The sequence below is a fragment of the Oryctolagus cuniculus genome, chromosome 10 (assembly GCF_964237555.1).
Source record: "Oryctolagus cuniculus chromosome 10, mOryCun1.1, whole genome shotgun sequence".
Classification (NCBI taxonomy): domain Eukaryota; kingdom Metazoa; phylum Chordata; class Mammalia; order Lagomorpha; family Leporidae; genus Oryctolagus; species Oryctolagus cuniculus.
Window position 1 is genome coordinate 93,125,266 of NC_091441.1, and position 27,905 is coordinate 93,153,170.

Below are 27,905 nucleotides of genomic sequence, written 5' to 3' on the forward strand. Positions count from 1 at the left end.
CATTCGTGGAAGGAGCTTAAACAGGGTATCAGACCTCATGGGAGGAACTGAGAACCCAGCACCCAGCTGGGTGGGTGTGGCCTCCACTTTAAAAAGCAAACTGATGTGATAAATCTGAATTTAGAGGAAAATGAAACCGAGTGTCTGCTTAGGATCCTGAAGTTCACAAACATGCTGATTTTTAGTTGTATTTTGATAAGAACTTATAGAATATTTTTAAATATACAGTTTATGCCAGTGTAACTTTGGTCTAGCCTGGTAGAAAACTTTCCTGTGGGGTGTGCTTCATTTCATTCCCTCTTGTTCTCTTAGATACCCTTGACCTTGTTGCCTGGCAGGTTGTGCTAAACTCTTCACGTGTGCATCATCCACTAAGATCCTGGGAATATCTGTTTTTTAGGGGAGAACCTGACATTGGCAGAAGGGGTACCTGAAAAATTTTCTAGATTCTTTGACTTAGCAGTTCTTTTCTAGAAGTTTATCTGCCAGGGCTACTAGTACGGAAGGAGCAAGATGTATGGGTAAGTTTATGCATCACAGGAATGCTTATGACAGTACCGACTCAGGAGCAGCCTGAACATCTGTTACAAGGAGCTAGGAGCTGGCTCAAGAGTGAGTGTCCATTTGTACACTGAGTACATTGCAGCACGTGAGGAGGTGCTGAGCAGTATTGTGGCTGAGAGGGGAAAGTAAGACGTGTTAGCATGGAGTGGGGGGAGAGGAGTATATATGTATTTGCCTGTAGAACCGTAGGCTATTTCTTGAAGGACACCCAAGGTACTGGCAACGCTGTTGCCACCTAGAAGGGGGGAGCTGGGTGAATGGATGGAACAAAGAGGTGAGTGGGAGAGTTTTTACCATGTATCCGTTTGTGTACTGTACCCTGAGTGCCATGTAAGTGAATTAATGTATGCAAAAATCATATGGATAAATGAAGCCTTTCTGTAAGAGGTGGGAGTTTGGCCTAGCAGTTAAGAGTCTGGTTAAGATGCCTGTGACCCGTATTGGAGCACTTGGTTTTGAATCCCAGCTCCACTCTTGGTCCCAGCTTCCTGCTATTGTGGACCTTGGGAGGCAGCAGGTGATGGCTCAGATGGTTGGGTCTCTGCCACCCACATCCGAGACCTGGATTGAATTCTGGGCTCCCAGCTTCAGCCTTCACCGGGGAAAATAGTGAGGCTGAAGGCTAAGCTGATCACCTCTGGCCAGTGATTTCATTATTTGTTATGTAGTGAGGTCTCCATAAAAACTCAAAAGGACGGTGTTCAAAGAGCTTCTGCATAATTGAACACATGGAAATTTCTGGAGGACACGGAAGCCCTTTTCCCCATACCTTGCTCTAAATTCTCTTCATTCTTTGGGTTTTTGTTTTGTTTTGTTTTTAAAGATGTGGAGGACTTTTTTTTTTTTTTTTAGATTTATTTATTTATTTAGTGGCTGGTGCTGTAGTGTAGCAGGTAAAGCCGCCTGCCTGCATTGCGGGCATCCCATATGGGCACCAGTTCAAGTCCTGGCTCCTCCACTTATGATCCAGCTCTCTGCTATGGCCTGGGAAAGCAGTAGAAGAAGGCCCACGTCCTTGGACCCTTGTACCTCCTGGTGCTTTCCCAGGTGCATTAGCAGGGAGGTGAGTCAGGAGTGGAGCAGCCAGGACTTGAACCAGTCCCCATATGGGATGCCGGCAACATGCTATGCCACAATACTGGCCCCTTGTTTTGTTTTTTAAGATTTATATTTATTTATTTTAAAGGCAGAGTGGCAGAGAGAGAGAGAGAGAGACAGAGACAGAGAAGCAAGATAGAAATCTTCCATATACTGGTTCACTTCCCAAGTGGCCACAGCAGCTGGGGCTGGGCTAGGCCAAAACCAGGAATCAGGAACACCATATGGGTCTCCCACATGGGCTATCTATCACTGTTTTCCTAGGCTATTAGCAGGAAGCTGGATTGGAAATGGAGCAGCTGGAACTTGAACCAGCACTCCAATGTGGGATGTCAGCATTGTAGGTAGCGGTTTAAACCACTGTGCCACAACACAGCCTCTATAATATCCATTGTAATAAAGCAGTAAAGGTACCTATTCCCCTGAGTTCTGTCAGCTGCTCAAGTAAATTAATCAAACTGAAGTGGAGGATGTGGGAACCCTGATTTGCAATCAGTAGGTCAGAAGCACCTGGGCTTGGCATCCAGCCTGTGTGTTGTGGGGAGGGCAGCCTTGCAGACTGAGCCCTCAGCCTTCAGATCTGGCACTGTCTTCAGATAGAGGGATCAGAGAACCCAGCTGACGTCTACTGCAGAACTTATTTCTTGCCTGGTGTTGGGGAGAAGCCCCCACACATCTAGTGTCAGCAGTGATCCATGTTGTATCATAGGACATACTGAATTATTACATCTATGTTCTAGGAACTAACAAGATGATATTATGAGTAATTTAAAATTTTCCTATTTATAATTTTCTGGATTTTCCCAAGTGTTAACAGTGTGCATATTCTATACACCTTGTACAATCCAACAGTAGAAAAGGCAGGGAAGAGGAAGGAAGGGAAGGAGAGAGAGAGAGGGAGAAAGGTAAGGAAATTATTAGGGCACCATGACTACAAGATCACTCACCTACTGAGGTACAGATTCAAGTTCGAACCCCAGTCTTACCTTCCTCTAAAGCCCGCGGTCTGTTTCCCAGTGTGGGGTTCTGTGATTTTTTCCTCACCTGGGGACCACACTTGGTCAGCTAGTGAGCCCTCATTATGACAGGTGTATCAGGGAATCTGCAGCAAGTCCCCAGAAAGATTAGGTAAGTGTATTGAGCTGTTCCATTTCCTGGTTCTGAGAACACATGCTAGCCATGTCAGATGCCCCTTCGGGGCCAGCAAAGTGATGGGTGCACAGTACCTCTGTACTGGTTTCACAACTTCTCCTAGGAGTCTCAAATTATTTCAAAATAAAATAGGGTGCCAAGAGGCTCTCCCCAGCTCTGGGAGATGTTGCTGCACACAGCCCTCCAGCCCCGTGGCCTGCCTCCTCCCGCTGTGCCAGAGAGCATACTGGTCTCCCTCTTGGAACAACCACCTTGCCTGAAGTGTGCTCACTCCTTCCCTCTTGCCTAAAGCAATGCATAGCCTCAGGACTGGCCTTTAATAAGATGTTGTTTGCCAGCAGTTTAAATCTCCACATGAACATGAAAAAGTGCTCTAGGCATCATAGCTCTTTAAATGATGATGGCTTAATGGAGTCCAATTAGAAATGGTCCATTTACACACGCTAGCACACAGCCTGCTCCTATAATTTTATTTATTGTACCTTGTGGGACTGAGAAGTAATTTAGGATGAATTAACTTCATCAGATTTTATTTAGAGTGATAAAATGTTGGATTCTTCCTGTAATCGCAGGCGCAAGACAAGTAGATAATAGGAGTATAACTTCCTGCTGAGAATCACCATAAATGAACTGTGATGGCCCATTACTGAGTCACTGCAGACAAAAATGTGGAATCTGTACCTCAAACTGATGATTTTACCTAAAATAGTTCCCTCTCTGGTTCAACTGCATCAGTGTTCTAAACATGAAAGGTGACTTGTTCCATCAGAAACATACATGAGGGGCAGGCCATTGGCATGGCTGTTTAAAAACACTGGTTGTCTGCTCACATCCTGTATCAGAGTGCCTGGATTTGAGTTGCAACTCCACTTCTGATTCCAGCTTCCTGCTGATGTACACCCTGGGAGGCAGCAGGTAATGGCTTACGTACCTGGGTCCCTGCCAACCACATGGGAGACCTGAATGAAGTGCCCAGTTCCCAGCTCCCAACTTCCGCCTGGCCCCACCCTGGCTGTTGTGGGCACTTAGGGAATGAATTAGCCGATGAGATCTCTCTATCTCTGTCTCTGTCTCTCCCTCCCCCTCTCAACCCATGCCTCTGAGTTAATTAAAAAGGGGCTGACGTTGTGGCTCAGTTGGTTAGGCTGCCACCTGCTACCATGGCATCCCATATTGGGGTGTCCCTTGGAGTCCTGGCTGCTACACTTCCAATCCAGCTCCCTGCTAAAGCACCTGGGAAAGCAGGGGAAAGGTGGCCCAAGTGCTTGGGCCCTGGCCACCCATAAGGGATACCTAGATGGAGTTCAAGGCTCTTGCCTTCAGCGTGCCCCAGCCTCAGCCATTGTGGCAATTTCCGCAGTGAACCAGCAGGCAGAAGATGGATCGATCAATGTCCCTCTCTCTCCCTCCTTCCTTCCTTTCCTCCCCCCATTTCTGTCACTCTGCCTTTTAAATAAAGAAGATAAATCCTTTTTAAAAAATTTTTTAAGATTTTTTTTCTTTTTTATTTATTTGAGAGGTAGAGTTACAGACAGTGAGAGGGAGAGACAGAGAGAAAGGTCTGCCTTCCATTGGCTCACTCCCCAAATGGCCAGAGCTGTGCCAATCCAAAGCCAGGAGCCAGGTGCTTCTTCTGGGTATCCCATGTGGGTGCAGGGGCCCAAGCACTTGGTCTGTCCTTCACTGCCCTCCCGGGCCACAGCAGAGAGCTGGACTGGAAGAAAAGTAGCTCGGACTAGAACCGGTGCCCATATGGGATGCTGGCGCCACAGGCAGAGGATTAACCTAGTGTGCCATGGCGCCAGCCCCAAGAAGATAAATCTTTAAAAAAAAAAAAAAAAAAGGAAGAAACTTGTAGGGAACCTCTTTCTCCCACAGAGAAGTACATTGTGCAGAAGTTTTTTGCAATATTGTTTCTTGGCAAATTTTAGCTACTGGAGGCATTTACTGCAGGTCAATTTAACTTTGGAGCATACTGTTTAAATACTTAAATAAGTAGACTTGGGGCTTTGAGTGCCGGAACTGGAGGTTTGAATTTGCCCTCATGAATGGAGAGTTCATTGATTTTTTTTTTCTTTGCAGGCCATCTTTGAGCTTTCCCAAGGAGAAGAAGACTTAATAGAGGACTTAAAATTAGCAAAAAAGGTAAATTCAAATCCAGCAGTCGTTTGCGTGAACTCATGGTTTCTTCCTCTGAATAATTCCGTGATCCCAAGCTGGTGCTTAATGAGTACCAGGTTAAGACCAGGAGAGGTCAGCAAGCTGAGAAGAGCCTGTTTCCCAAGTCCCAGCAGTGGGGAAGATGACTGAGACAGGGAGGCAGGGTACTGCACTGCACCTGGCAGCTTCGGGGTTCACCTCTGCGTGTCTCTGCAGCTCACAGCACACTTGAGTTTACATCAGAACTGTCCAGAGGCCTGGCTTTGTGTGTATTTTCTTGTCCCGGAAGCCTCACATGCAGGGCCCTTTTCCAAGGGAGAGAATGGGTGGATGTCTGAAACAGAAATACGGTCATTTCAGTGTGCGCAGTGCAGAGTGGTGAACCGAGGCATCTGCACACTCACCTGTTAGGGTCATTTATAGACACACATGTTCTTCATTAGCATTGAGGGAGGGAGGAAACCCAGGCCTTGTGGTGTGTATATCCTTTTTTTAAAAAAAGATTTCTTTCTTTGAGTCATAGTGATAGATAGAGAAAGAGATTGTCTATCCACTGGTTACTCCCCAAAAGTCTGCAATGGCCAGGACTGGGCAAGGCTGAAGCCAGGGCTCAGAACTCCATCTGGGTCTCCCATGTGGGTGGCAGAGCCCCAGGTACTTGGGCCATCATCTGCTGCCTTCCCAGGCACATTAGCAGGGAGCCAGATCAGAAGAGGAGTGGCTGGGATTTGCCCTGGCACTCTGATATGGGATTCCAGTGTCAGGAGTGGTGGTTTACCCCAGTGCACAATAATGCCAGCCCCCTCTTGTATATTTTTGACAACAAACCTTTCTCAAAAACCTTTCCACAGTGACAGCATCCCATGGCTTCGTATCTGGTATTCACAGCTGTCTCAAAAGCATCGAAGAGTTGAAAGGAGCCTCCTTTCTTTGAGGGCCTGGTCATGTGGAATCCACCTCCAGCACACATGAAATGGCCATCTGTGCTGTGCATGGACATAGCCAGGAAACTCAGTTTTAGGCAGGGCTAGAGGAAGAGGGGATCAGGGAGAACAAAGGAGGCACCTGACTCTGGGAGACCCCATGCTGGTCACATGTCTGCCTGCCCCTTCCTGCACCTGCACACGCTCCACTGCCATCCTTGGCACTCGGTGGTCCTGCCCACCTGATGGCCTCCTCTTTCCTTTGTGCTGTCTGCATCTACCCCTCCTCCAGGGACCAGCTCAGAGCACAATCCCTTCTTCCAAACTGTGTGTTGCCTCATACTTCACCAAGGAGCTCACCTGTGAAACCTCCCTGACCCCTCCGGCCTTAATTCTGTGACTCCCGAGAGGCTGTGATTGGATAACTTTTTGATCTCCTGTGACATCTCGCCTGTTTTCAAGCTTGAACTATTTTTAAGCAAATTTTTAACTTTCCACAAGTTTTTTTTTTTATCTTGACAAGTAGTTTTATAAAACAGTCAAATATGTGCTACCCTATGATTTATGCTCCTTCCTAGATGTGTGATAGACAAGAATAAAAAAGCTTTGGAAAAATAGACTTTCAAAAACCACAAAACAGGGCCAGCATTGTGGCACAGCAGGTTAAGCCACTGCTTGCAACAACAGCATCCCATGTCAGCAGTGCCAGCTGCTCCACTTCCACCAGCCCTCTGCTGATGTATCTAGGAAAGCAGCAGACGATGGTCCAGAACTTGAACCTTGCTACCCACGTGGGAGACCTGATGGCGTTCTTGGCTCCTGGGTTCAGTCTAGCCCAGAGTTGGCTGTTGCAGCCATTTGGGGTGTGACCCAGTAGAGGGAAGATCTCTTTCGATTGCTCTGCCTGTCAAATACATAACAAAATATTTAAAACACATAGAAGGCTCGCAGCAAAACTGGATTCTCCTCTCCTCCAGTCACATCTGGAATGGGACCTGTGTGCTGTTTCTGCAGTATTATGGGATAAACTGTTGGGAGAACCCAGTGTTTGCTGTTGTGTGGGACCTCTCAGAAGCACTTCCTGGAGTAGTGCCTCGGATTTGAAACCTTTGCTTCCCCGCTTTGTCCTTCTCACACAGGCCTATCATGACCCCATGTTGAAACTCTCCATAATGACGGAACAGGAGCTGAATCAAATTTTCGGGACACTGGACTCTCTCATTCCTCTGCATGAAGGTATAATTTTGTTCCAGGATGAGTCGTGACTTGTAGCCTTAATTGAGTTGCCTTATAACAACTCAGCGATTATGTAATAACGTGAATAACCCAGAACCCACATCCAGCCCTGCCCTTGCCTAACAACACAAACATTTTGTCTGTTTCTCACCAGAGCTCCTCAGTCAGCTTCGAGATGTTCGGAAGCCTGACGGCTCAACGGAGCACGTGGGTCCCATCCTTGTGGGTTGGGTAAGAGAATCCTCTGGTCTTGGCTGAAGATCAGTGTCAGTCATTTGGATGGAGTTTCATTATTGCTAGACTCTTTTTTTAATTAGTAAGTGCTGGTTTCACATGAGAAAACCAAATAGCAAATTCCTAGTAAAATTTATATATTCAAGCTTTATCTCTTCAAAATGTGAAAGCAGTTTTTTTCCTTATTATAAATTCACTGCATTTAAAGATAACATGGCCTTTTCACAATAAAATAAGTGAAGGTACACATGAAACTGTTACTAGTTTCATATAAAATAAAACAAAACTAGTTAATAATCGACTCAGGTCAATACTAATTATTACCATTTTTAATACAGTATATAAAAATGAATTTATATATTCCTGTCTATCAGATCCCCCAAAAGTGCTTTTAGGCTATTAAAAAAATTAATGATAAAAATGTAGTTTCAGGGCAGGTTAAGCTGCTGCTTGGGGTGTACATGTCTTGTATCAGAGTGTCTAGGTTCAAGTCCTGGCTCTGCTCCTAATTCCATCTTCCTGCTGGTACATTCCCTGGGAAGCAGCAAGTGGCTGAGTCCCTGCTACCCACATGGGAGATCTGTGTTGGGTTCCTGGTTCCCAACTTTAGCCAGTGGCCATTGTGATTGGGATAAACCAGCAGTTATACGTTGTATGTGTAGGGAGGGAGGTGCAAGCTGTTGAAATCTTTACCTAGTATAGAGTTGGTCTTATGTATAGAAAATTAATTAAAAATGAATATTAATGAAGAATGGGATGGGAGAAGAAATAGGAAGTAGAACGGGAGAGGGAGGGGAGGGTGGATATGGGGGGAAGAACCACTATATTCCTAAAGTTGTACCTATGAAATTTGCATTCATTAAATAAAAGCTTTAAAAAAAAAGAGTGAACCAACAGATAGGAACTCTCAAGTGCTCGCTCTCTCTTGCTCTCTCTCAAAAAAATGTGAGTATAGGCCTTTAGTACAGTGTTTTAGATGCTGCTTAGGGTGCCCACATCCTGGATGGAAGTGCCTGGATTCGAGTCCTGGTCTGCTTCCCATTCCTGCTAATGCATACCCTGAGAGGTAGCAGATGATAGCTTAAGTACTTGGGTTTCTGCTACCCTCCCTGGGAGACATGGATTGAGTTCTGAGCTTGTAACTTTGGCATAGCCCAGCCCCATCTATTGTGGACATTGGGCGAGTAAATCAATGCATGGAATCTCTCTCTCTTTTTCTTTCTTTCTCCACCCCCAACCCCATTTCTCTTCCCAACCCCTCTTCCTTCCCTCTTTCTCTCTGCCTTTCAAATTAAAGATAAAAACAAACTTTTTAAAAGATTTGTTTGAGAGGTAGCATTACAGACAGAGGGAGAGACAGAGAGAAAAGTCTTCCATGTGCTGGTTCACTCCCCAAATGGCCACAACATCCAGGGCTTGGCCAGGCCAAACCTAGGAGCCCAGAGCTTCTTCCAGGTATCCCATGTGGGTACAGGGGCCCAAGCACTTGGGCCATCTTCTATGCTTTCCCAGGCCTTAGCAGAGAGCTGGATCAGAAGAGCAGCCAGGTTACGGACTGGTGCCCATATGGAATGCCAGTGCTGCAGGCAGAGGCTTTTTTTACAATGTAGTTTCACAAACAATGTAATAAGTACAAATTGCTGATGTTTAGTGTTTTTATGGTCCTGAATAGCTTCATAGGAGAGCTGGGTACATGCTGACCATCCCATCATAACCCATTCCTTTTCCTAAGCAAAGACATAAGCTGTAGCCTTAGATTAGGGATTATTAATTATAGCCCTGTGACTGAATTTATGTTCCGTTGGGTACATAGTGGTGGTGTTCATTTGTTTAATGTCCTTTAGAAAAGGCACATGCTCTCTGTTTTGCCACAGGCCTCACTCCTCCTTATTGTACATATTTGCTTCCTTCTAAGAGTCCTTGAGTGTTCTGCCCCGAGCCGGGAGTTTTCCATCATAGGAAACAGTTGATGAAAGCAGATGACTTTGATGACTTCTAGGCAGGATTAGATGCCTCATCCTGGAGATCCATACAGAGTTCCAGAAAAACACGCAGGAGGTGGGGGCGGCAGTGGGTCTCAGAGATCATTTCACCATGTGGAGAGTGTTGTGCAGGCTATAAACCCTGCTATCGCTCTGTGAGTCCTCTTTTTCCGGGTATATCTGTGTTTTAACAGTCCTAAAACAGTCCAGATCCTGTGTCTTGGATGCCAGGTGGACATGCAGAAAGTTTTAATGTTGATTTTGTAACTTACCCCTCTCAGTTAGTGCCTCAGTCAATAACCTTGGAGGGTTTCATGACTTGCATAGCTTCAGCCCAGGAGTCGATTTTAGCACCGAGGCTGAACTACCCAAGGGTGTCTGAAAGGCAAGTCGTGCTCCAAGATGAATAATTTAGAGAACGGCCCTTAATATTTCAAGAGGGCTCATTCATCTTGTCCTTTTGACTTTCATTTCATTATGAGCCGTGGTAGATGTTCTGACTTCCTTCGCCAATAAAGAAATTTCTCCAAAAAGATCCGGCCGTCTGGAGACAGAGGAGTCGGCCTTTGGACGTCTTGCATTTCCAGAGTCACACTGCTTTGATGGGAGGAAAGGGGGCCTTGAGGCCACTCTGCAGAACAGGCAGGGTGACTCTCTGCTTTTACCCAGAGCCTTGCAGAACTCCGAGGTTTCCCTAAACATTAAATGGGAATGGGCGACTCACAGCAGAAGCAGAATTGAAGCAATTGTCCTTGTGCCTAGAGTAAATGTTTACCAAGCAATTGTCCTTGTGCCTAGAGTAAATGTTTACCACTTGTATTAGGACGCTGATCTGCTCTGGGGCGGCTTTGGCACTTGTTTTTCACACATGAGCAAAGGAAAGGGGGCCATTCAGGTGCCCAATGGGGACTTGCAGCCTGGGGAGCACCTCCGAGTGTTGCCAGACTACGTGAGAAATGGCCCTTATTTATCAGCCTGATGAGCTGTTAAATGTCGTCCCTCTTTTAACTGCAGACGTGTCTGTGTCTGTTGCATTTGTTTGCATTCTGGTCATTTAAACAGAACAAAATAAACATCTTAGTGGACTTTGAATTAAAAAAAGTCAGATCCCTTTCGACCCATGAAAAATTGATTTATTCCCCCACCACCACCAAGGAAAAAAGTGAGAACATTTAAAACAACAAAATCCTCCATTTAAAAGTGCGCCTCCCAAGTGGGACAGCGCCTGCTGGTCCCTTTGACCTTAGAATGAATCAATTCCTTTGACTCTGAAGACCTTAAACAGAGTGGCTGCCTTTGTTCTGGGAGGCACTATGGTTACTGCAGGTCGATGCCTCTCTCTAGCGGGTCGCCCTGTTGGATGGAGGAGGCCTCTCCTTTCAGAGAAACAGCTTCCCAAGTGACTTATCTCCGTGTTAATGGTTTTTGTCGGTCATAAAATAATTCATAAGCTCTCCAAGGCAGAGTTCTCATGTTAATTTGGCTTCTAATCAAATTTTAATTCCAACCGGAGAGGCAGGATACACGGAAGCAAAAAAAAAAAAAGAAAAAGAAAGAAAAGAAAAATGAATTTGTTCTGGCATTTTTCACAATGTTGAGGAGATAGAATTTCCTTTAAAAATGTTGAGTTTCCCTTCAGATTCTTGATCGTCTATTTAAAGACATGATGAGTCCTTGAGAGATTTGCAGGTGGCAGAGGGAAGTGTGCAAGGACAGGCCTCAGGCTCCGGTTCTGTCTTCAGCTTTGCTTCTCTAAACCAGTTTCTTCAATAAAAGCATTCAGGGGCTGACGCCGCGGCTCACTAGGCTAATCCTCCGCCTTGTGGCGCCAGCACACCGGGTTCTAGTCCCTGTCGGGGCGCCGGATTCTGTCCCAGTTGCCCCTCTTCCAGGCCAGCTCTCTGCTGTGGCCAGGGAGTGCAGTGGAGGATGGCCCAGGTGCTTGGGCCCTGCACCCCATGGGAGACCAGGATAAGTACCTGGCTCCTGCCATCGGATCAGCGCGGCGGCCATTGGAGGGTGAACCAACGGCAAAAGGAAGACCTTTCTCTCTGTCTCTCTCTCTCTCACTGTCCACTCTGCCTGTCAAAATAAATAAATAAATAAATAAAAAATAAATAAATAAAAGCATTCAGGGACAAAGCATAGTAGGAGCTGGTACTTACTGATTCCTCACCAGGAGTCAAGCCCTGCGCTGTTCACTGTATGCTGCTGAAGGCCGAGGGCATTGGCAGATGCATTTTGTAAGAGGGGACGCTGAGGCTTAGAAGGGTCCCTTCCACCTGCTATTTTGGACCCCGTTCTCCAGTCCCAGAGTCCGCTCTCTTCACTGCTGCGTTTCTGCCTCTCACGTTTGAAGGGAGTGAGTGTGGCTGTATCTGGGAACCCCGCGGTTGACGCTCCTCATCCCCTCCCTAGTAAAAGCTCACCCAGAGCCTTCTCTAGCCCATGGCTGATTCACAGAGCTTTTCAGGTCAGGTGTGAATGCCCAGCCAGAGCCTGGTTTGGTTGCCGTGGCAGCAGCGGCAGAGAGCCAAATGGCCCGTTGGACAGCGAGGTGGTCCAGCTCCTTCAAGTTTACATCCGATGATTACTGCGATTTGTTTTTGTTTGATGAAAGCATCAGGCATGTCCAGGTCTTTTTAAAAGACCAGGAAGTGGAAATGAAATTAAGAGGACCTGAGGCCCTTTTTAATTAACACTGAAAATCTAAATTATAAGCCACAGCACCACATCTGGGCATTGTGTGTAAGTGTGTGTACCAGTTATCAGTACTTTCAAATATAAGGTTGAGGAAAGGATTCCTGTAACTCTTTTTAACACAACTACAGTTTTTTTTTTTTTCCCATAACATATAAATAAGGCAGGCATTTCCAAGGTGTTAAGGTCAAGTGTGAACCTTTTAAATATTACTTCCTTTTTCTTTTTCTTTAGTTTCAGTCATTGAGAAAATAATTTTAATCAGAGGTATAAAAGAAGCAGCCATAATATATAAATTTTCAAGTGCTGCCACACTTTTAAGCAATGTTTTCGAATCATCAAATATTACTTAACTCTGTAATGCTGAATAAATATTCAACATTAACTTATTCATTTAGAGTAAACTTTTTTTTTTTTTGGAGGGGCGAGGGAGACAGATCTCTCCTCCGCTGGTTTACTCCACAAATGTCTGCAGGGGCTTGGTACCAGGAACCAGGAACTAAATCCAGGTCCCCCATGTGGGTGGCAGGAATCTAAGTACATGAACCAACACTGCTGCCTCCCAGGATGCACATGGGCAAGAAGCTGGCATCAACAGTGGAGTTGAAACTTGAACTTGGTCTCTCCAATATGGGATGTTGTTGTCCCAAGTAGCATCTTAACTTCTGTAAAAACTGCCCCTAAAACACAAACTTGAAGCATCTACCGGATAGTAGGCCCAGCTCAGAGTCCAAAGGATACAGAAATGAAAGATTCCCTCTTGCCACTTGGATTGACTCCTTCTACAAAGCAGGTATAGTGGCGAATGCAGCTTCCTAGTCCAAGGGAAGGAAACAAACGCAGCTGTGCCAGTGGCTGCCTTTTATTGCCTCTGGTCACTCTCTAGAGGTTGGTGGGAGCCCTCACGTCGGGAGGGGCAAAGGGACATGGAAAGCCCTTTCCACTGAGTCCGTGTCCGACATGGTGTTTGCCCAGTGTGACTGCTGGGACCTATCAGGGAAGTTAGCATTTCCCTGGAATGAAGGCACTGGAGTGAAATGTTCCAGAATCTTTAAGCTTAAGTTGTGTATTGCATGACATTGTGACGCTAACCATGAGGTATACCTAAAATAGTTTCTGGCCTGTTAGAGCTAAATTTAAAGGATTTTCATAAATGCTTCCTGTGTCTGATTGTTTTTTTAAGATTTATTTATTTATTTGAAAGTCAGAGTTACAGAGGGAGGGAGAGTGAGAGGGGAAGAGAGAGATGGACAGACATAAAGAGAGGGAGAGAGAGAGAGGAAAAGAGGGAGAGAGATCTTCGATCTGCTGGTTCACTCCTTAAATGGACACAACAGCCAGAGCTGGACCAGGCCAAAGCCAAGAACCAGGAGCTTCATCTGGGTCCAGGCCATCTTCTGCTGCTCTCCCAGACATATTAACTGGGAGCTGGATTGGAAGTAGAGCAGCCAGGACATGAACTAGACACAAACCAAAACCCATATGAGGTACTGGTATCATAGGAAGTAGCTTTACCCACTATGCCACAACTCTGGCTCCTGATTAAAAAAAAAAAAAAAAAAATCACACTTTTGCTTCAACTTCTTGAGTCCCTTTATAATTAAACCTTAAAATCAGGTCATCTTTTTTTTTAAAAGATTTATTTATTTATTTATTTCAAAGAGTTAAAAGGGACGGGGTGGAGGGAGATCTTCCATCCAGTGGCACATTCCCCACGAGGCCACAGCAGCCTGTACCAAAGCCAGGAACCTTCAGGAGCTTCATCTGGGACTCACACAGGGGTGCAGGGGCCCAAGCACATGGGTCATCCTCCACTGTCTTCCCACACACACAAGCAGGGAGGTAGATGGGAAGTGGAGCAGCCAGGACCCAACCCAGTGCCCATATGGGATGCCAGTGCTGCAGACAGCAGCCCAACTCACTGCTCTACAGGTGTAGCCCCAGAATTAGTTCATCTTAAAACTGATGTGAAGGAGGGGCCGGCATTGTGGAGCAGTAGGTTAAGCTACCAGTTGTGATTCCAGGATCCCAAATGAGCGCCTGTTTGAGTCCCAGTTGCTCCACTTCCTATACAGCTCCCTGCTAATGTGCCTAGGAAATCAGCAGAAGATGGCCCAAGTACTGGGGCCCTTGTACCCACATGAGAGACCTGGGTGGAATTCCAAGCTCTTGGCTTCAGCCTGGCCCAGCCTTGGTCATTGCAGAATTTGGAGCGTAAACCAGTAGATGGAAGGTCTCTCTTTCTCCCTCTCTGTAATTCTACCTTTCAGATAAATAAAATAAATCTTTTCAATAAAAAAAGACTAATATGAAGGTGTTTACACTAAGTCTGCTACATGAATTTCTTAAAGAATCTTAAATCCTGTGTGTGTGTGTGTGTGTGTGTGTGTATGGCTTTTGCCTTACTGGAAACTTTGGGAAGATTACATAAATTGTAAACTATATGCATATGTAACAATTCTGGTTGTCTGCTTTCTAGTTCGGGTTGGCAGAAAACACAAGCAAATTGTGATAGGAGCTTTAGCAACCAAAGTACACACACAGTTAAGACAGCCACTTTGTGAAAGCAAGCCAGAGCCTAAGAAAACTTATGTTGGCCAGATCTGGAGACCTGTTGGATGCTTGTTCAGTCCCAACAAGGGATGCTAGCGTGTGATTTGGGGGTTTAATTGTTTTGACTTTCCAACCTTCTTTTCATGTTTCCTTCTTAGCTGCCTTGTCTCAGCTCCTATGACAGCTACTGCAGCAATCAAGTAGCCGCCAAAGCTCTCCTGGATCACAAAAAACAAGATCACCGAGTCCAGGATTTCCTGCAGCGATGTTTAGAATCCCCCTTTAGCCGCAAACTAGATCTCTGGAATTTCCTTGATATTCCAAGAAGCCGTCTGGTGAAATACCCTCTGCTTCTTCGAGAAATCCTGCGGCACACACCGAACGATAATCCAGATCAGCAGCACTTGGAAGAAGCTGTAAGTTTACTCCTTCCTTTCTTCCCTTGTAATTACTAGTGCCTTGGGCCCTTAGGTGAATGGAAGGGTCCCTGGGTGCACAGGACTCAGGAACCTTGGGTTCTAGGCCAAGCACTACCAGCAGTCATGTTTTGATTTTGCAAATCTCTTCACTTCTCTCTGCCTCTATCTCCTAAACTGTAAAATGCAGTGTTTATATATGAAAGTCACTGTAAGATGCCTTTGATTCTAGAATTTTTGATTCTGTACAGGTAGTTCATCTGGTGCTACAGTCGCTGGCTGTGACGGTTAAGCTCTTGTGGCATTTTAAATTGAATAACTTTTTTTAGTTAGAATATGGGAGTTGCCTTTTAGTTTAACCCCAAAGCAGATTTATGAAGTTGACATTCATTTAAGATCTAGTTCTCCTTGGCCTCTGCTGTGGCTTGGATGCTTCCCCCAAAAGTCTACATGTTAAAAGTGTAAGTTCCAAATGAATAGGTTAATAGTATTTGGAGACAGGTCTTTCAGAGCTAATTAGGATTCGATGAAGTCAGAAGGGTGGGCCCCCAAGATAATGCATTGGTGGCTTTACAGGGAGAGGAAGAAATACCCACACCAGCTGACTTGCTCTGTGTTGCCATGTGATGCCTATGCCATGTTAAGTTCACAGAGTAAGAGGGCCCTCAACAGGTGCTGGGAACATGCCAGTGCCATGCCCTTGAGCTTCCTGGCCTCCAGAATTGTGAGCCAAATAAACTTATCTTCTCTTTAAATTACTTGATCTTGGGTATTTTGTGCTAGCAACAGCAGATGGACTCCAACAGACCCCGACCTTGGCGGGTTGCCTGGTCACGCCTCCTGCTCACCAGCGGGCTCCTCATTCAGTGTGTGTTTCCTGACAGTGGGCTGGGTGATTTGAAAAATACAGATTCTTCCCTGGTCCCAACACAAGACAAGGAGAAATGAGGTCCCTATTATTAGAATATTGCAAACTGCGAGTGTCTCAGCCTGGTTCTGATCAAGGTCCTTGCAGGGCAGGGTGGAGCAGCTGGCAGGCCAGAGGGAAAGAGTGGCCTGAGCTAAGGTTCGAAGAAGCGGGGCAGGCCAGGCCATCCCTGGGGAACATGTCAAGCTGCCTGGGACGGGGCAGTTCTCCGAAGAAGCAGCAGGAGATAAGACAGACAATTCTGCTTCACGTGCAGTGTTACCGAGGTTTTAAAGATCAGTTTGAGAAATGTTGCCTTTGTGTGTCATTTGTTTTTGCTTGTTGTAGCTGGGACTCAGGATTCCAATCCCATCCCTGTCATTACAAGCTGTGTGACCCTGGACATGTTACTGTCTGTAGAGCAGGGGCCTGAGGAGGAGGGAGCGAGTGCCTGGGCAGCAAGTTGGGGGGATGCTGCTGTGACCCAGGTGTGCACTCAGGAGAACCTGTGGGGCCAGAGGCTGACAGACCAATTCCAAGGGCTCACCCCCTGATTTCATCTGGGACAGTGGTAAGAGGAAGATGTGCATAGATAATGTCATCATCCGAAAGGCTGAACCTGCTGAGCAGTCTTTGTCCTCTCAGAGGGAGTTGAAAACAGTAACAGCAATAGCAGCTGCTCACACAGAGCACCTCACATTGAGTCATTCAGCTCTCTGGCTGTTCTTATTAAGATCATTGTCTGCATGAGGTTCAGAGAGGTTAAAAATAGTTTGCCCGGGTCCACAGCCAACAAATGATGGAGCTGATATTCAAACTCTGTTGGTGCAGACTCCAAATCCTGTGCCTTCCTGTTTCTGTGTGTTCCTGGATCCTCATGCAGAAAGCCTGGCCACTTCTTGGAGCCCTCATTGCCTTTGGAATCACAAAGGCTTTGTGGAGACGTTGCAGTGACACAGAGCCAGGCCTGTGCCTCCCCACAGCATAGAGAAGAGTGAGCACTCTCTCCTAAGTCACGAAGTGTTGAGTGTATCTGACAGGCCCAACCCACACAGACCAGGCCCGCAGTCCAGCACACATGGGGGGATGCAGGCAGTGCGGATGGGCCCGTCTCACTTCATCATGTCTGTTTTTATTACTGGGAAGAGTGTGATAGAGGTGCCTCTGCCCCATATTTCATCCCAGTGAGTGTGTGGTCTGCAGGAATGGAAACAACAGGGAGCTGTGGCTACTCTAAACAGTTACTTTTTTTGAAGCACATAAGCCTGTTCTGACTTTTACAGTAAGCATTCCTTCTTAACATGCAGTATGAAAGAACACAGTTCCGTTTTAGAGAGACAACCAGTGAGCTCAAGTTTGAATTTAAAAATGGATGAGGATATATTTGCAATACGAAAGGATCTGCCAGTATCCAGTTTCCCTAGTACATAAAGTGTAAAGCCATTTTCAGAAGCTGAATCTGCACCCAGTTATTCAGGCTGATCTGTGCATTTGAAAATGTCTGCAAAGGAGGTTTTCTGAAAACCTATGGACACAGTTAGACACAGACTTTTTTTTTGTTTCCTTCTTTTCAAAGTCCTCATAGCATTACCCCACGTGAACGGAATAATTTAGCCTGTACCCTTGGGTGCATTGTGAATGTTTGATAAATATAAAACCCAGAGTACCAGTGGAGCTTGACGTATATGTTCCCTGAATAAATTTCCCATCTATGAAAAGGGAAAAATCAGAGAGTGCTGAGTAAATTGCTTGCATGCTAAGGGTGTTGATTGCATTCAGTCCTGTGGTTAGATTGAAAGAAAGGTCTTGCTTTTATTGCAGTGTAGAAACCACCACATCTTGACTAGAATTTCTTGATCGCGTTTTGAAGAGTGATAGAAATGTCCCGCAAAAGGGAACTTCTTAAAATAGGACTTTGGCTATTCAGGCATTCCAGAGATCTGGTTGTTTAATGTTTTAAATTCTAAGAATTGTTGGAGCCAGAAAATGATCTTGCAGACCATCCCTTCCCCCTGCCTGCCGCTGTTTCCCAACTCCTTTAAGTAAAGTCACTGAAATCAATGAGAAGAACAGTCAGTCCTGCTTCTGATGCAGAGCAACGGAGACTGCTGTTCATGGTTCATGTCAGCACCGATGAGTAAATGGCATTGTGGCACAAGGGACCAGACAGACAGGGTTCCCATTCCACTTTGAGGATAATGATTCCAGCATGTGTGGTCTTACTCCCTGAAAGCTTACCCAGTATCTCTCATCTCCCTTCACCAGTCCCTTCCTTCAGTCTAAACCCCGGCAGGAGATGCAGCAATTTAATTTAAATGCACAACTACCGTGACTATTTGCTTCTGACAACCTGCCATATATAATCTTTATTCCTCCCTGAAATCTTGCCAATAAATCTCAAGAATCAATGCAAAGAAATTAGACCCCTGTGATGTGCCAGTAGATAGAAATACAAAACATTAATTTTAATAAATAAAAACAAGAATGAGTATTTAGCCTGCAGCAGTTAAGATGCCTGCATCCCATTTTAGAGTACCTGGGTTCAAGTGTGAGCCTCACTCCCAATTCCAGCTTCCTGCTGTTGTGCACCCTGGGAGGCAGCAGTAACAGCTCAAGTAATTGGATTCCTGCCACCCAACAGGCAGACCTGGATTGAGTTCCCAGCTTCTGGCTTCAGCACTTTCTGTCTTGGGCAGTTAAGGTGTGAATCAGCAAATGGGAGCTCTCTTTTCTCTGTGTCCGTGTCTGTCTGTCTTTCTCTGCCTCTCAAATAAATGAATCAAAATTAAAAAATAAATAAACATAGATAAAAACAAACCCAGAGTTGCTATTATAAATGTGCACATGAAATATTGAATGATAACGTTGATTGCTTCTATTGTTCTATTTTTTTCATGCACCAAAGAAAGAAGCATTATTTGAAAGTAGTCATAGCTGCCAGAGGAAACGCTGTGTTGTGTTTGAGTTTATTAATCTTCATATGATGTGCCAGCTGCTCAGTTCCTGAGTTAAATGAGGAAACGAACACAGTGTTATGCCTGCAGGGCGTCTTTTTTTCTGGTTCCCTGCGTACTTGCAGAGAACTGGCCTAAGTGCTGTTAATTCCAGCTGTCCAAGTATACCTAGTGAGAGCTGATCAAATCAGCCACAGCAGTCAGTGCTGATGTCTTTAAAAGCAAGAAAAAAACATGGATTCTACTACACATTAAAAATATAGTAAGGTAAAAGGATAAGGTAGACACAAAACAATCACTCAGACACCTCCCTTGCATTTTAAGCTCTCCGAGGGCAGGGATCACACCTCCTTTGTTTGAATACTGCCACCTAGTCTCATACCAAACAGGTGCTCAACAAACATAGTGACATTAATTTCAAGGGTGAGTGGTAGCTTTAGTATAGTTTATGAAATTTCATTTTTGTTTGTTTTGGAAGTAACAGTTGATAATCCAATCATCTTTGAAAACCAAGAGGACAAAAAAAGAAAGCTAGAATTCCAAAAGTGTTCTGCTGTTTTTAAAAAGATTTATTTATTTGAAAGACAGGGTTACAGTGAGTGAAAGAGAGGTTGCTAATCCACTGGTTCACTCCCCAAATGGCCACAACAGCTGGAGCTAGGCTGATACGAAGCCAGGACCCAGGAGCTTCTTTCAGGTCTGCCATACATGTGCAGGGGCCCAAAAACCTGGGCCATCTTCCACTGCCTTCCTAGGCCATAGCAGAGAGCTGGATCAGAAGTGGAGCAACTGGGACTTGAACTGGCACCAATATGGGATGCTGGCACTACAGGCCATGGCTTTAACCTGCTGCGGCCATAGTGCCAGTCCCAGTGTTCTGCTGTTTATTATTGGTTTTGTGTTAATAAAGCTCACATTAATTTTATAGGATTTATATTTAATATTAGGTTGACAAAGCAGACATCAAAGGTCAAAAGGCTTCTTTTGTGACATTAAAGAACTTATTGTTTTAAAGAATTTTTTAGATCAAATACTGCTACCCTAAAATTTGGAAAATAGAGAAAATAATAAATAAGTGAACTTTGAAACTGTCAACAGTGGAGTTACAGAAAGAGAAGGAGAGACAGAGAGAAGTCTTCAATCTGCTGATTCATTCCCCATATGGCTGCAATGGCCGGAGCTGGGCCGATCTGAAGCCAAGAGCTAGGAGCTTCTTCCAGGTCTCCCACACGGGTACAGGGGCCCAAGCATTGGGTCATCTTCCTCTGCTTTTCCAGGTGCATTAGCTAAGAGCTAGATTAGTAGTGGAGCAGCTAGGACTTGAACTTGCACTCATATGGGATGCCAGCATCCCAGGCAGCCATAACACTGGCCCCTTTCCTTGTTCTTTAGAAAACATTTATGTCTTATCACTAAAAAGATATTCAAGCCATTCTTTCTGGAAATATTGTTTGTGCATTAGATTGAATACATGTAGGGAGACCTTCATCCAAAGATCATCCTTTTTTACAACTCTAATGTTGTGTCGTGTTTTCTCTCCTTGGCCTGGTTTTTTATATGCTTACCTTTCTCACACTGAGAGCATGTTTTAAGAAATGTGCAACATGTGTTCTCAAAGTAGAGAATGGAATAGTGGTTACCAGAGCCTGGGGAAGGGATGAGGTCAGGGATAGAGAGAGGCTGATTAACAGGTCCAGGGGTACAGTTGGTTATTAGGAATGACTTCTAATGTTCTGTAGTATGGTTGACAACAATTGAGTGTTTCAAAATAACTAGTAGAGAGGACTTTGAACATTCTCAGCATCAAGAAATGATAAATATCTGTGGTGACAGATATGCCAATTACCAAGGTATTATTCACTTTATATACCTGTATTGAAACAAAACATTTTACCCCATAATTAGGTACATTTACTATGTGTCAATTAAAAATAAAATTGTAGGTTCTGGTGTTGTGACACCACAGGTTAGGTCACTGCCTGTGACATCAGCATCCCATATGAGCACCTCTTCCAGTCTGCCTACTCTGCTTCTGATCCAGCTCCCTGCTAATGTGCCTGGGAAGGCCACAGAGGATGGCCCAAGTGCTTGGGCCCCACCACCCATGTGGGAGACCCAGATAGACTTCTAGGCTCTTAGGCTTCAATCTGGCCCTGCCACAGCCATTGTAGCCATTTGGAGGAGTGAACTAGAAGATTTGTGTGTGTGTGTCTCCCCTCTTTCTCTGTAACTCCTCCTTTTTAAATAAATAAATCTTTTAACAAATAAATTTTTGAAATATTCAATAAAAAAGAAATGAGCAGTATGGAACTCTATAGTTGAGTCTGATACAACAATGACTGAACCTTGTATCTTCTCAGATAAAATTGTGCAACAATATTAGTTTTAAATTTAATAAAAATATTTGTATGTATAATATGGGTGTATAGATGTATAGATGGGTGGATAAATACAGTGTATTGATAACATTTGTTTCTTTTTTCCCTTTTCCCAAGTGTGTCATGGTGACTTCCTAGGCTGAGCTCCTAAGACTTGTTGGTGCGGATGGTTTGCTACTTCCCCCACACTTATTTTTCTCTTTGTTTCCATAGATAAACATCATTCAGGGAATCGTGGCAGAAATCAACATGAAGACTGGGGAATCCGAATGTCGTTATTATAAAGAGCGGCTTCTTTACTTGGAAGAAGGCCAGAAAGACTCTCTGATTGACAACTCGAGAGTCCTGTGTTGTCACGGGGAACTGAAGAACAACAGGGGCGTGGTAAGGGCTTACCCTCCTCGAGCAGTCTCGTCCTGGCCTCCTGGGAGCATCTTATCTCCAGCAAAAATTGCTTCTCCAGGGCTTTTTATAGCATAGGGAAATGTTTATACTCATATATGTGAGTTGTGAGTGCCTTCATACTATGAGGATGTGTGTGTGTGGTTTTTTTTTTAATTTTGTTAATGTCATGGACCAGTATATATTCAAAAATGCTTCTGGAAACTGGTATAGGTTTGTCAGCTTTTTATTTTCTTTGATCACAACCTTCAAAAACAAATACAGGACAGTTAGCATCTCCTACTTTGATTTCAGAAAATAAAGGGTGATTTGAACAGGATCTAAAAGGACTTCATGTCAGAACTAGTTGCACCTAAGTTGTATGCATTTAGCTTTATGGAAACTCTTCTTTCTCATGGCTGGGTTCCCATCCACAGCCTGGCATTTGAAACCAAATTTTTAAAAAAAATTAATAACCTGTCTTCCTTTGGCTGCATATCTAGCTCTGACCTGTAGATACACAATTTCCTGGCTTTTATTCCTAAGTGGATAATGAAGTTGTTCCTCCTCTGAAATCATAGCAAGCTGAGTAAATCTTCCCTTTGGCATCTCCAGCTGTATGTCAGTGTCTTCCAGTTCTATCCAGCATGTTCTTATAGGCTGTGGACTATGCTTTGTCAGCCCCAGTCCTGTTGTGGGAGCCTGGCACTGAGCAATCAGTGAGTGAATTCTTGCTTAAGAGAATGGATTTGAATTATATGAGAATTCAAGGTTCATTCAACTCACCTGGTTGTTTGTATGTATAGCCAGTAGAAATTTGTATGTGTGTGTGAGTGTTTATTATTTCTGTGTTGAGAGAGCCATTGGGAAATTTGCTTCTATTTCATCTTCAGTCTCTAGCCAGCCCTTAGAATGAAAGCCTAGAGTCCTTTATTAGAGCCTTACTTAGTCAAAGGTCCCTCTTTTGACCTGGACAAGGCAGGCATAGGAATGTTACCTGATTCTCAGGGCAGCTGTGGCTCCCCCCAGCTGATGGTGCAGCGAGGGCAACAAGACCTGCCCAGGCTGCAGGGTGAAGGCGTGTGTCTCTCTCACCGTGAGTCATTGATTACTAAGGCTGTGTTCTGCATCTTGCTGCTTTTCAGAAAGTGTTGGTGGACTTCTCACATCTGCCACTCAGTCCCTTGAGTGTTCTTTCCAGGAAGCCCTGTGGGAAATCATCAGGAAGCTGCATTGTGTGGACCTGTTCTCACTCTGTGTCAGTCAAGGACTGAGGACTCTGATGAGCCTAGAACATTAAAAACAAACTCAAGTCCATACCACAAGCAGATGGATTTTTGAGAACAAAGATTGCAGTTGGAGTGGGGAGTTTGTTGTTTTCTTTCCCAGAAAAGTTGCCAAGGTCATGTGAACAAAGTCCTGAGTTAGAAGAAAAAAAAAAAAAAAACCTCACAGTAGTTAAGAGGCTATAAGGAGCTGAAACTACCAGGAAGACTCTCAGTTAGCATTCACTAATGCAGATTTTTTTAAATATTATTTTTTATTTATTTGAAAGGCAGAGTTACAGAGAGAGAGAGAGAGAGAGAGAGAGAGAGATCTGCTGATTCACTCCCCAAAGGCTGCAGAGGCTGGGGCAGGACAGACCAAAGCCAAGAGCCTGGAGCTTCTTCTGGGTCTCCCGCAAGGGTGCAGGGACCCAAGCGGTTGGTCCATCTTCCACTGCTTTCCCAGGCCATTAGCAGGGAGCTGTATCAAATGGAGCAGTCAGGTGTGGGATGCCCCCATTGCAGGCAGAGGCTTAACCTGCTAAGTCTCAGCACTGGTCCCAGTGAGGGCATTTTTAAAAGATTGTCCAGATAGTTGAGTTGGAACTGTCTACCTTGGCCAGGGATTGAAGCAGAAACAGGGTAAAAATCCCTACTTTCAGTACATAAAACAGTAGCCAACACCTTCTTTCCCTGCCCCAGCAGAAAATTGTTAACACATTCTTTCCACACTACCTACACTCACGGACTTTAATGTGGTTATATTTTGCTTTACTCGTTTTTCAGTCTTTTCAAATAGACATTGTCTCCTGATCTCTCTGTCTCTGTCTCTCTCTCTGTTTCTTGATCTCTCTCTTTCTGGATCTCTCTCTCAGACTCTCCTTCTCCTTCTTTTTCCCTCATTGCCCCTTCCCTCCAGTCTGTCGGGTTTCCCCCAATTAACCCTACCCCTTAAAAAAAATAGACATTGTACTTTTTTGGTTGAGTATTGTATGTGTGTGTGTGTATGTTGGAAAGGAGGGAAGAGACCTGCAAGTTTGTTTTCTCCCAAATATAAAATGATCTGATGGTGCTGAATGTGCTTCCCCTGCCTCAATTTAAAATTCTGATCTGAGTTTTCACTTCTCCCTCTGGCCTCCCTTTTGTGACCTTGGGGTGATATTCTGCATGTTTATACCAGAAAACCAGAACCTGGCTGCAAAGTTGAGGATCTTTTCATTTCTGATTCCTAACCACTTCCACACCCTGAGAAGAGTCTTGTGATTAGAATTCAAACAGATTGATCCCAGCTCTACCTAGCTAACTGGCTTTGATGTGATTTGAGACCATTTTTTTAATTAAAAAAAAAAAAAAAAAAAGGCAGTAAGACAGAGAGAGATTGTTCACTCCCCAAATGCCCATAATGGCTCCAGGTCAGAGATCAAAGGCAGGAGCAGGGAGCCTATTTCTGGTCTCCCATGTGGATGGCAGGAACCTGACTGCTTGAGCCATTACTGCTGCTACCTCCCAGGGTCCCCATTAGCAGGAAGCTGTAGTCAGATACTGGAGCCCGATATTGAACCCAGGAACTCTGATGGGAGATGCAGGCATCTTAACCACTACCCCAAATGTCCACCCCCTATATTTGAGATTTTCTTTATGCCCACAACACTCACTTCAGCTGTCAGCCTTTTATGCACAATGTCTTAGGAGAATCAACGTTTCTGATTTACTTAACCAAGAGAGGAAATTTTTTTAAGATTTTATTTATTTATTTGACAGGCAGAGTTACAGACAGAGAGAGAGAGAGAGAGAGAGAGAGAAAGGTCTTCCTTCTGTTGGTTCACTCCCCAAGTGGCAGCAACAGCTGGAGCTGCATTGATCCGAAGCCAGGAGCCAGGTGCTTCCTCCTGGACTCCCATGCGGGTGCATGGGCCCAAGCACCTGGGCCATCCTCCACTGCTTTCCCAGGCCATAGCAGAGAGCTGGACTGGAAGAGGTGCAACCAGGACTACAACTGTTGCCCATATGGGATGCCAGTGCCACAGGCGGAGGGTTAACCTAGTGCGTGACGGCACCAGCCCTGGAATTTTTTATTTTACCATCTTTCTTGGCAGCTACAGCAGCATGCACTGGTTCCCTCAGGAATGAGCCAGCCAAGTTCCCTGTTGGAGTTGGAGCTGATGGTCAGCTCTTTGTCAAAGGAACAATTGCTTTCATGGGTTTAGAAGAAAAGATGGACGGCTCCGTGGCTCAATAGGCTAATCCTCCGCCTAGCGGTGCCAGCACACCAGGTTCTAGTCCTGGTCGGGGCGCCGGATCCTGTCCCGGTTGCCCCTCTTCCAGGCCAGCTCTCTGCTGTGGCCAGGGAGTGCAGTGGAGGATGGCCCAAGTCCTTGGGCCCTGCACCCCATGGGAGACCAGGAGAAGCACCTAGCTCCTGCCATCGGATCAGCACGGTGCACTGGCAGCGGTGCGCTGGCCGCGGTGCGCCGGCCGCAGCGCGCCGGCCGTGGCGGCCATTGGAGGGTGAACCAACGGCAAAGGAAGACCTTTCTCTCTGTCTCTCTCTCTCACTGTCCACTCTGCCTGTCAAAAAAAAAAAAAAGAAGAAGAAGAAGGAAAGATGAAGATTAGACATTGATATGCCAGTCTCATCCTTTATGAACTATTGTTAATTTTCATCCTGTAGAATTAGCCAGGAGAGTGCTTTTTTTCCCTTCATCACTTCCTTCCTTGTATTCCAGTTTTTCATTTCTTGTGGTGGCTGGAGGCTATGTGTGTCTGCAAAAGTTGTGCACTGCAGTGTGAGTAAGGCCCCAGATATCTGGGTGTGGAATGGCTTTCTCCGGTGGGTTGTTTGGAAAGAGCTCATCTAGGAAAGGCATGGATGTGTCAGATCTGGAAATGCCTCAGACCTGCCTGAGTTCTTGGCTCCTAGAGATAGGTTTGAGCCTAGAAGTCCATAATCTAGGATGAACCTGATGAACCTCTGCCCAACAGAGGTCCACAAATCAACTACTCATTATTAGGCTGTTGCTCAGAGAAATCCTGTGCATTCTTCTCTTCTAGAAACTGCATGTTTTTCTGTTCCAAGAAGTGCTTGTGATCACTCGAGCCATCACTCACAATGAGCAACTTTGCTACCAGCTGTACCGGCAGCCGATCCCCGTGAAGGACCTCTTGCTGGAAGACCTGCAGGATGGAGAAGTCAGGCTGGGTGGCTCCCTGCGTGGGGCGTTCAGCAACAACGAGAGAAGTACGCATGGGTGGCATGGTCCGGGTTGACCTCTTGAATGGTTTTGGTCTTGATAGTTTAGAAGCAGTGGCTGGCTGGTGAAAAAAAGAAGAGCCACAGCCTGAGAGTACAGTTGCATTCCAGTGCTGTCTCTTTACTTACTGATGGTATAGCCTTATGCATCCTCTGTGAGTCTCAGTTTCTCACTTAGAGAGTACAGATGCATGCGTATCTCCCTCGTAAGGTTGTTGAAAGGACTAATTAAAATACCATAAGGGAACCTGTCTGCACATAACTGATGCAACCTAAGCTCCTTTTTCTGTGCCTCTTTCTGTTGGAGAAAAGCATGATTAATACCAGATACTCCCCCTGGGGAGAGTGGTAGCATAAAGGTAGGTTTTGTACTTGAACTGACAGACGTGGCTCTACAGAGACATACATGAGTGGTCAACTGTGAGGAAAGTTCATCTTAGCATTGTTCAGATGGGCTTCTGTAACATGAGACTTAACAAATAAGGGAATTAACCAAGAAAACCTAAGAGAGTAATGTCTACCCAGTATCTTCCATGTGTCAAGCACTGTTCTAGGCCCTAAGTATTCAGTGGTGAGCCAAGCAATTAAATTCCTCGCCCCTTGTGTATCTTACATTATGATAGATGATACATAAATTTTCCAGGTGCTATTAAGAAAACCAAAACCCAAACGGGGATAGAAAGGAGTAGCAATGGGAGGTCTGTTTTAGACAAAACAGTGAGGGAAGCCTTCTTCAGGAAGGCAATGTGTGTACCTCCTGGGTTAAATAGGCATCCTATTGTCAGAGTGATAAATACGAACTGCCTCCTACTCCTCAGTCCCTCCGCCCTGGTAGGAGTGAAAGTGCGCCAGGGCATTGTGTAAGCAGTTAGGTCTATTCCGGGTAACAGCCTGGTAAAGTAGGTTCTCGTTTCTCCCCCATTTTATGAATAAGGAAACTGAGACATAAACTCCAAAGGAAGAGCTTATATTGAAGGGACCAGGGTTGTCTTCTAGCCTTCGACAGCTTGTGATGAAACTTTTGGGCTCACTCTGCATTTGTCACTCATCTCTACATCATCTGCTGTGCTGGTACTGTCTTTTGGGGTTAATGCAGAGGGACTGACAGCAGATGCTCTATGCACCAAGCGTTGCATATAACATGCAGGGCCCGAAAATACAAGTTAATGTTGTTGCTGTTGTTAGATTAAATAAGATGTCTTCCATATTGTGCATTACCATTTTTTCAGTGTGTGTAGCTCCTGTCAAAGTCATTGAAGTGTAATTTCATTTAAAAATGAAACCAAGGATAAAACAGCTCTTGCATATCTTCTCGATCACTGGATACTAAACACAGCAGCACTCTCATGTAGAAGACCATTGGCATAGTTTCGTGTTAGAAAGAGCTTCTTAAACTGGAAAAAGCTCTGTCTTTTTTTTTTTTTTTTTTTGGTGACAGGCAGAGTGGATAATGAGAGAGAGACAGAGAGAAAGGTCTTCCTTTTGCCGTTGGTTCACCCTCCAATGGCCGCTGCGGCTAGCGCACTGCACTGATCCTAAGCCAGGAGCCAGGTGCTTCTCCTGGTCTCCCAGGGGTGCAGGGCCCAAGCACTTGGGCCATCCTCCACTGCACTCCCTGGCCATAGCAGAGAGTTGGCCTGGAAGAGGGGCAACCGGGAGAAGCTCTGTCTTATGGTACTTATTGAAATTACAGATTATCAGATGTATCTTACATCTATTGGATCAGAAGGGGAGGGCCCAGGGATTCATTTT

At 45.1% G+C, this 27,905-nt stretch overlaps 1 protein-coding gene across 6 annotated transcripts in view; it reads left to right on the forward strand.

The window, feature by feature from the left end:
- Nucleotides 1-27,905, forward strand: part of ARHGEF3 (Rho guanine nucleotide exchange factor 3) — a 339,744-nt gene that overhangs the window by 308,998 nt on the left and 2,841 nt on the right. For all 6 annotated transcript variants that reach the window (XM_070050684.1, XM_008260822.4, XM_008260823.4 and 3 more), the window contains 6 exons: nt 4,897-4,959; nt 7,037-7,133; nt 7,288-7,364; nt 14,761-15,018; nt 21,471-21,641; nt 25,955-26,141. In XM_070050684.1, coding sequence (XP_069906785.1) covers nt 4,897-4,959; nt 7,037-7,133; nt 7,288-7,364; nt 14,761-15,018; nt 21,471-21,641; nt 25,955-26,141 — 853 coding nt within the window. The remainder of the gene's footprint in view (nt 1-4,896; nt 4,960-7,036; nt 7,134-7,287; nt 7,365-14,760; nt 15,019-21,470; nt 21,642-25,954; nt 26,142-27,905) is intronic.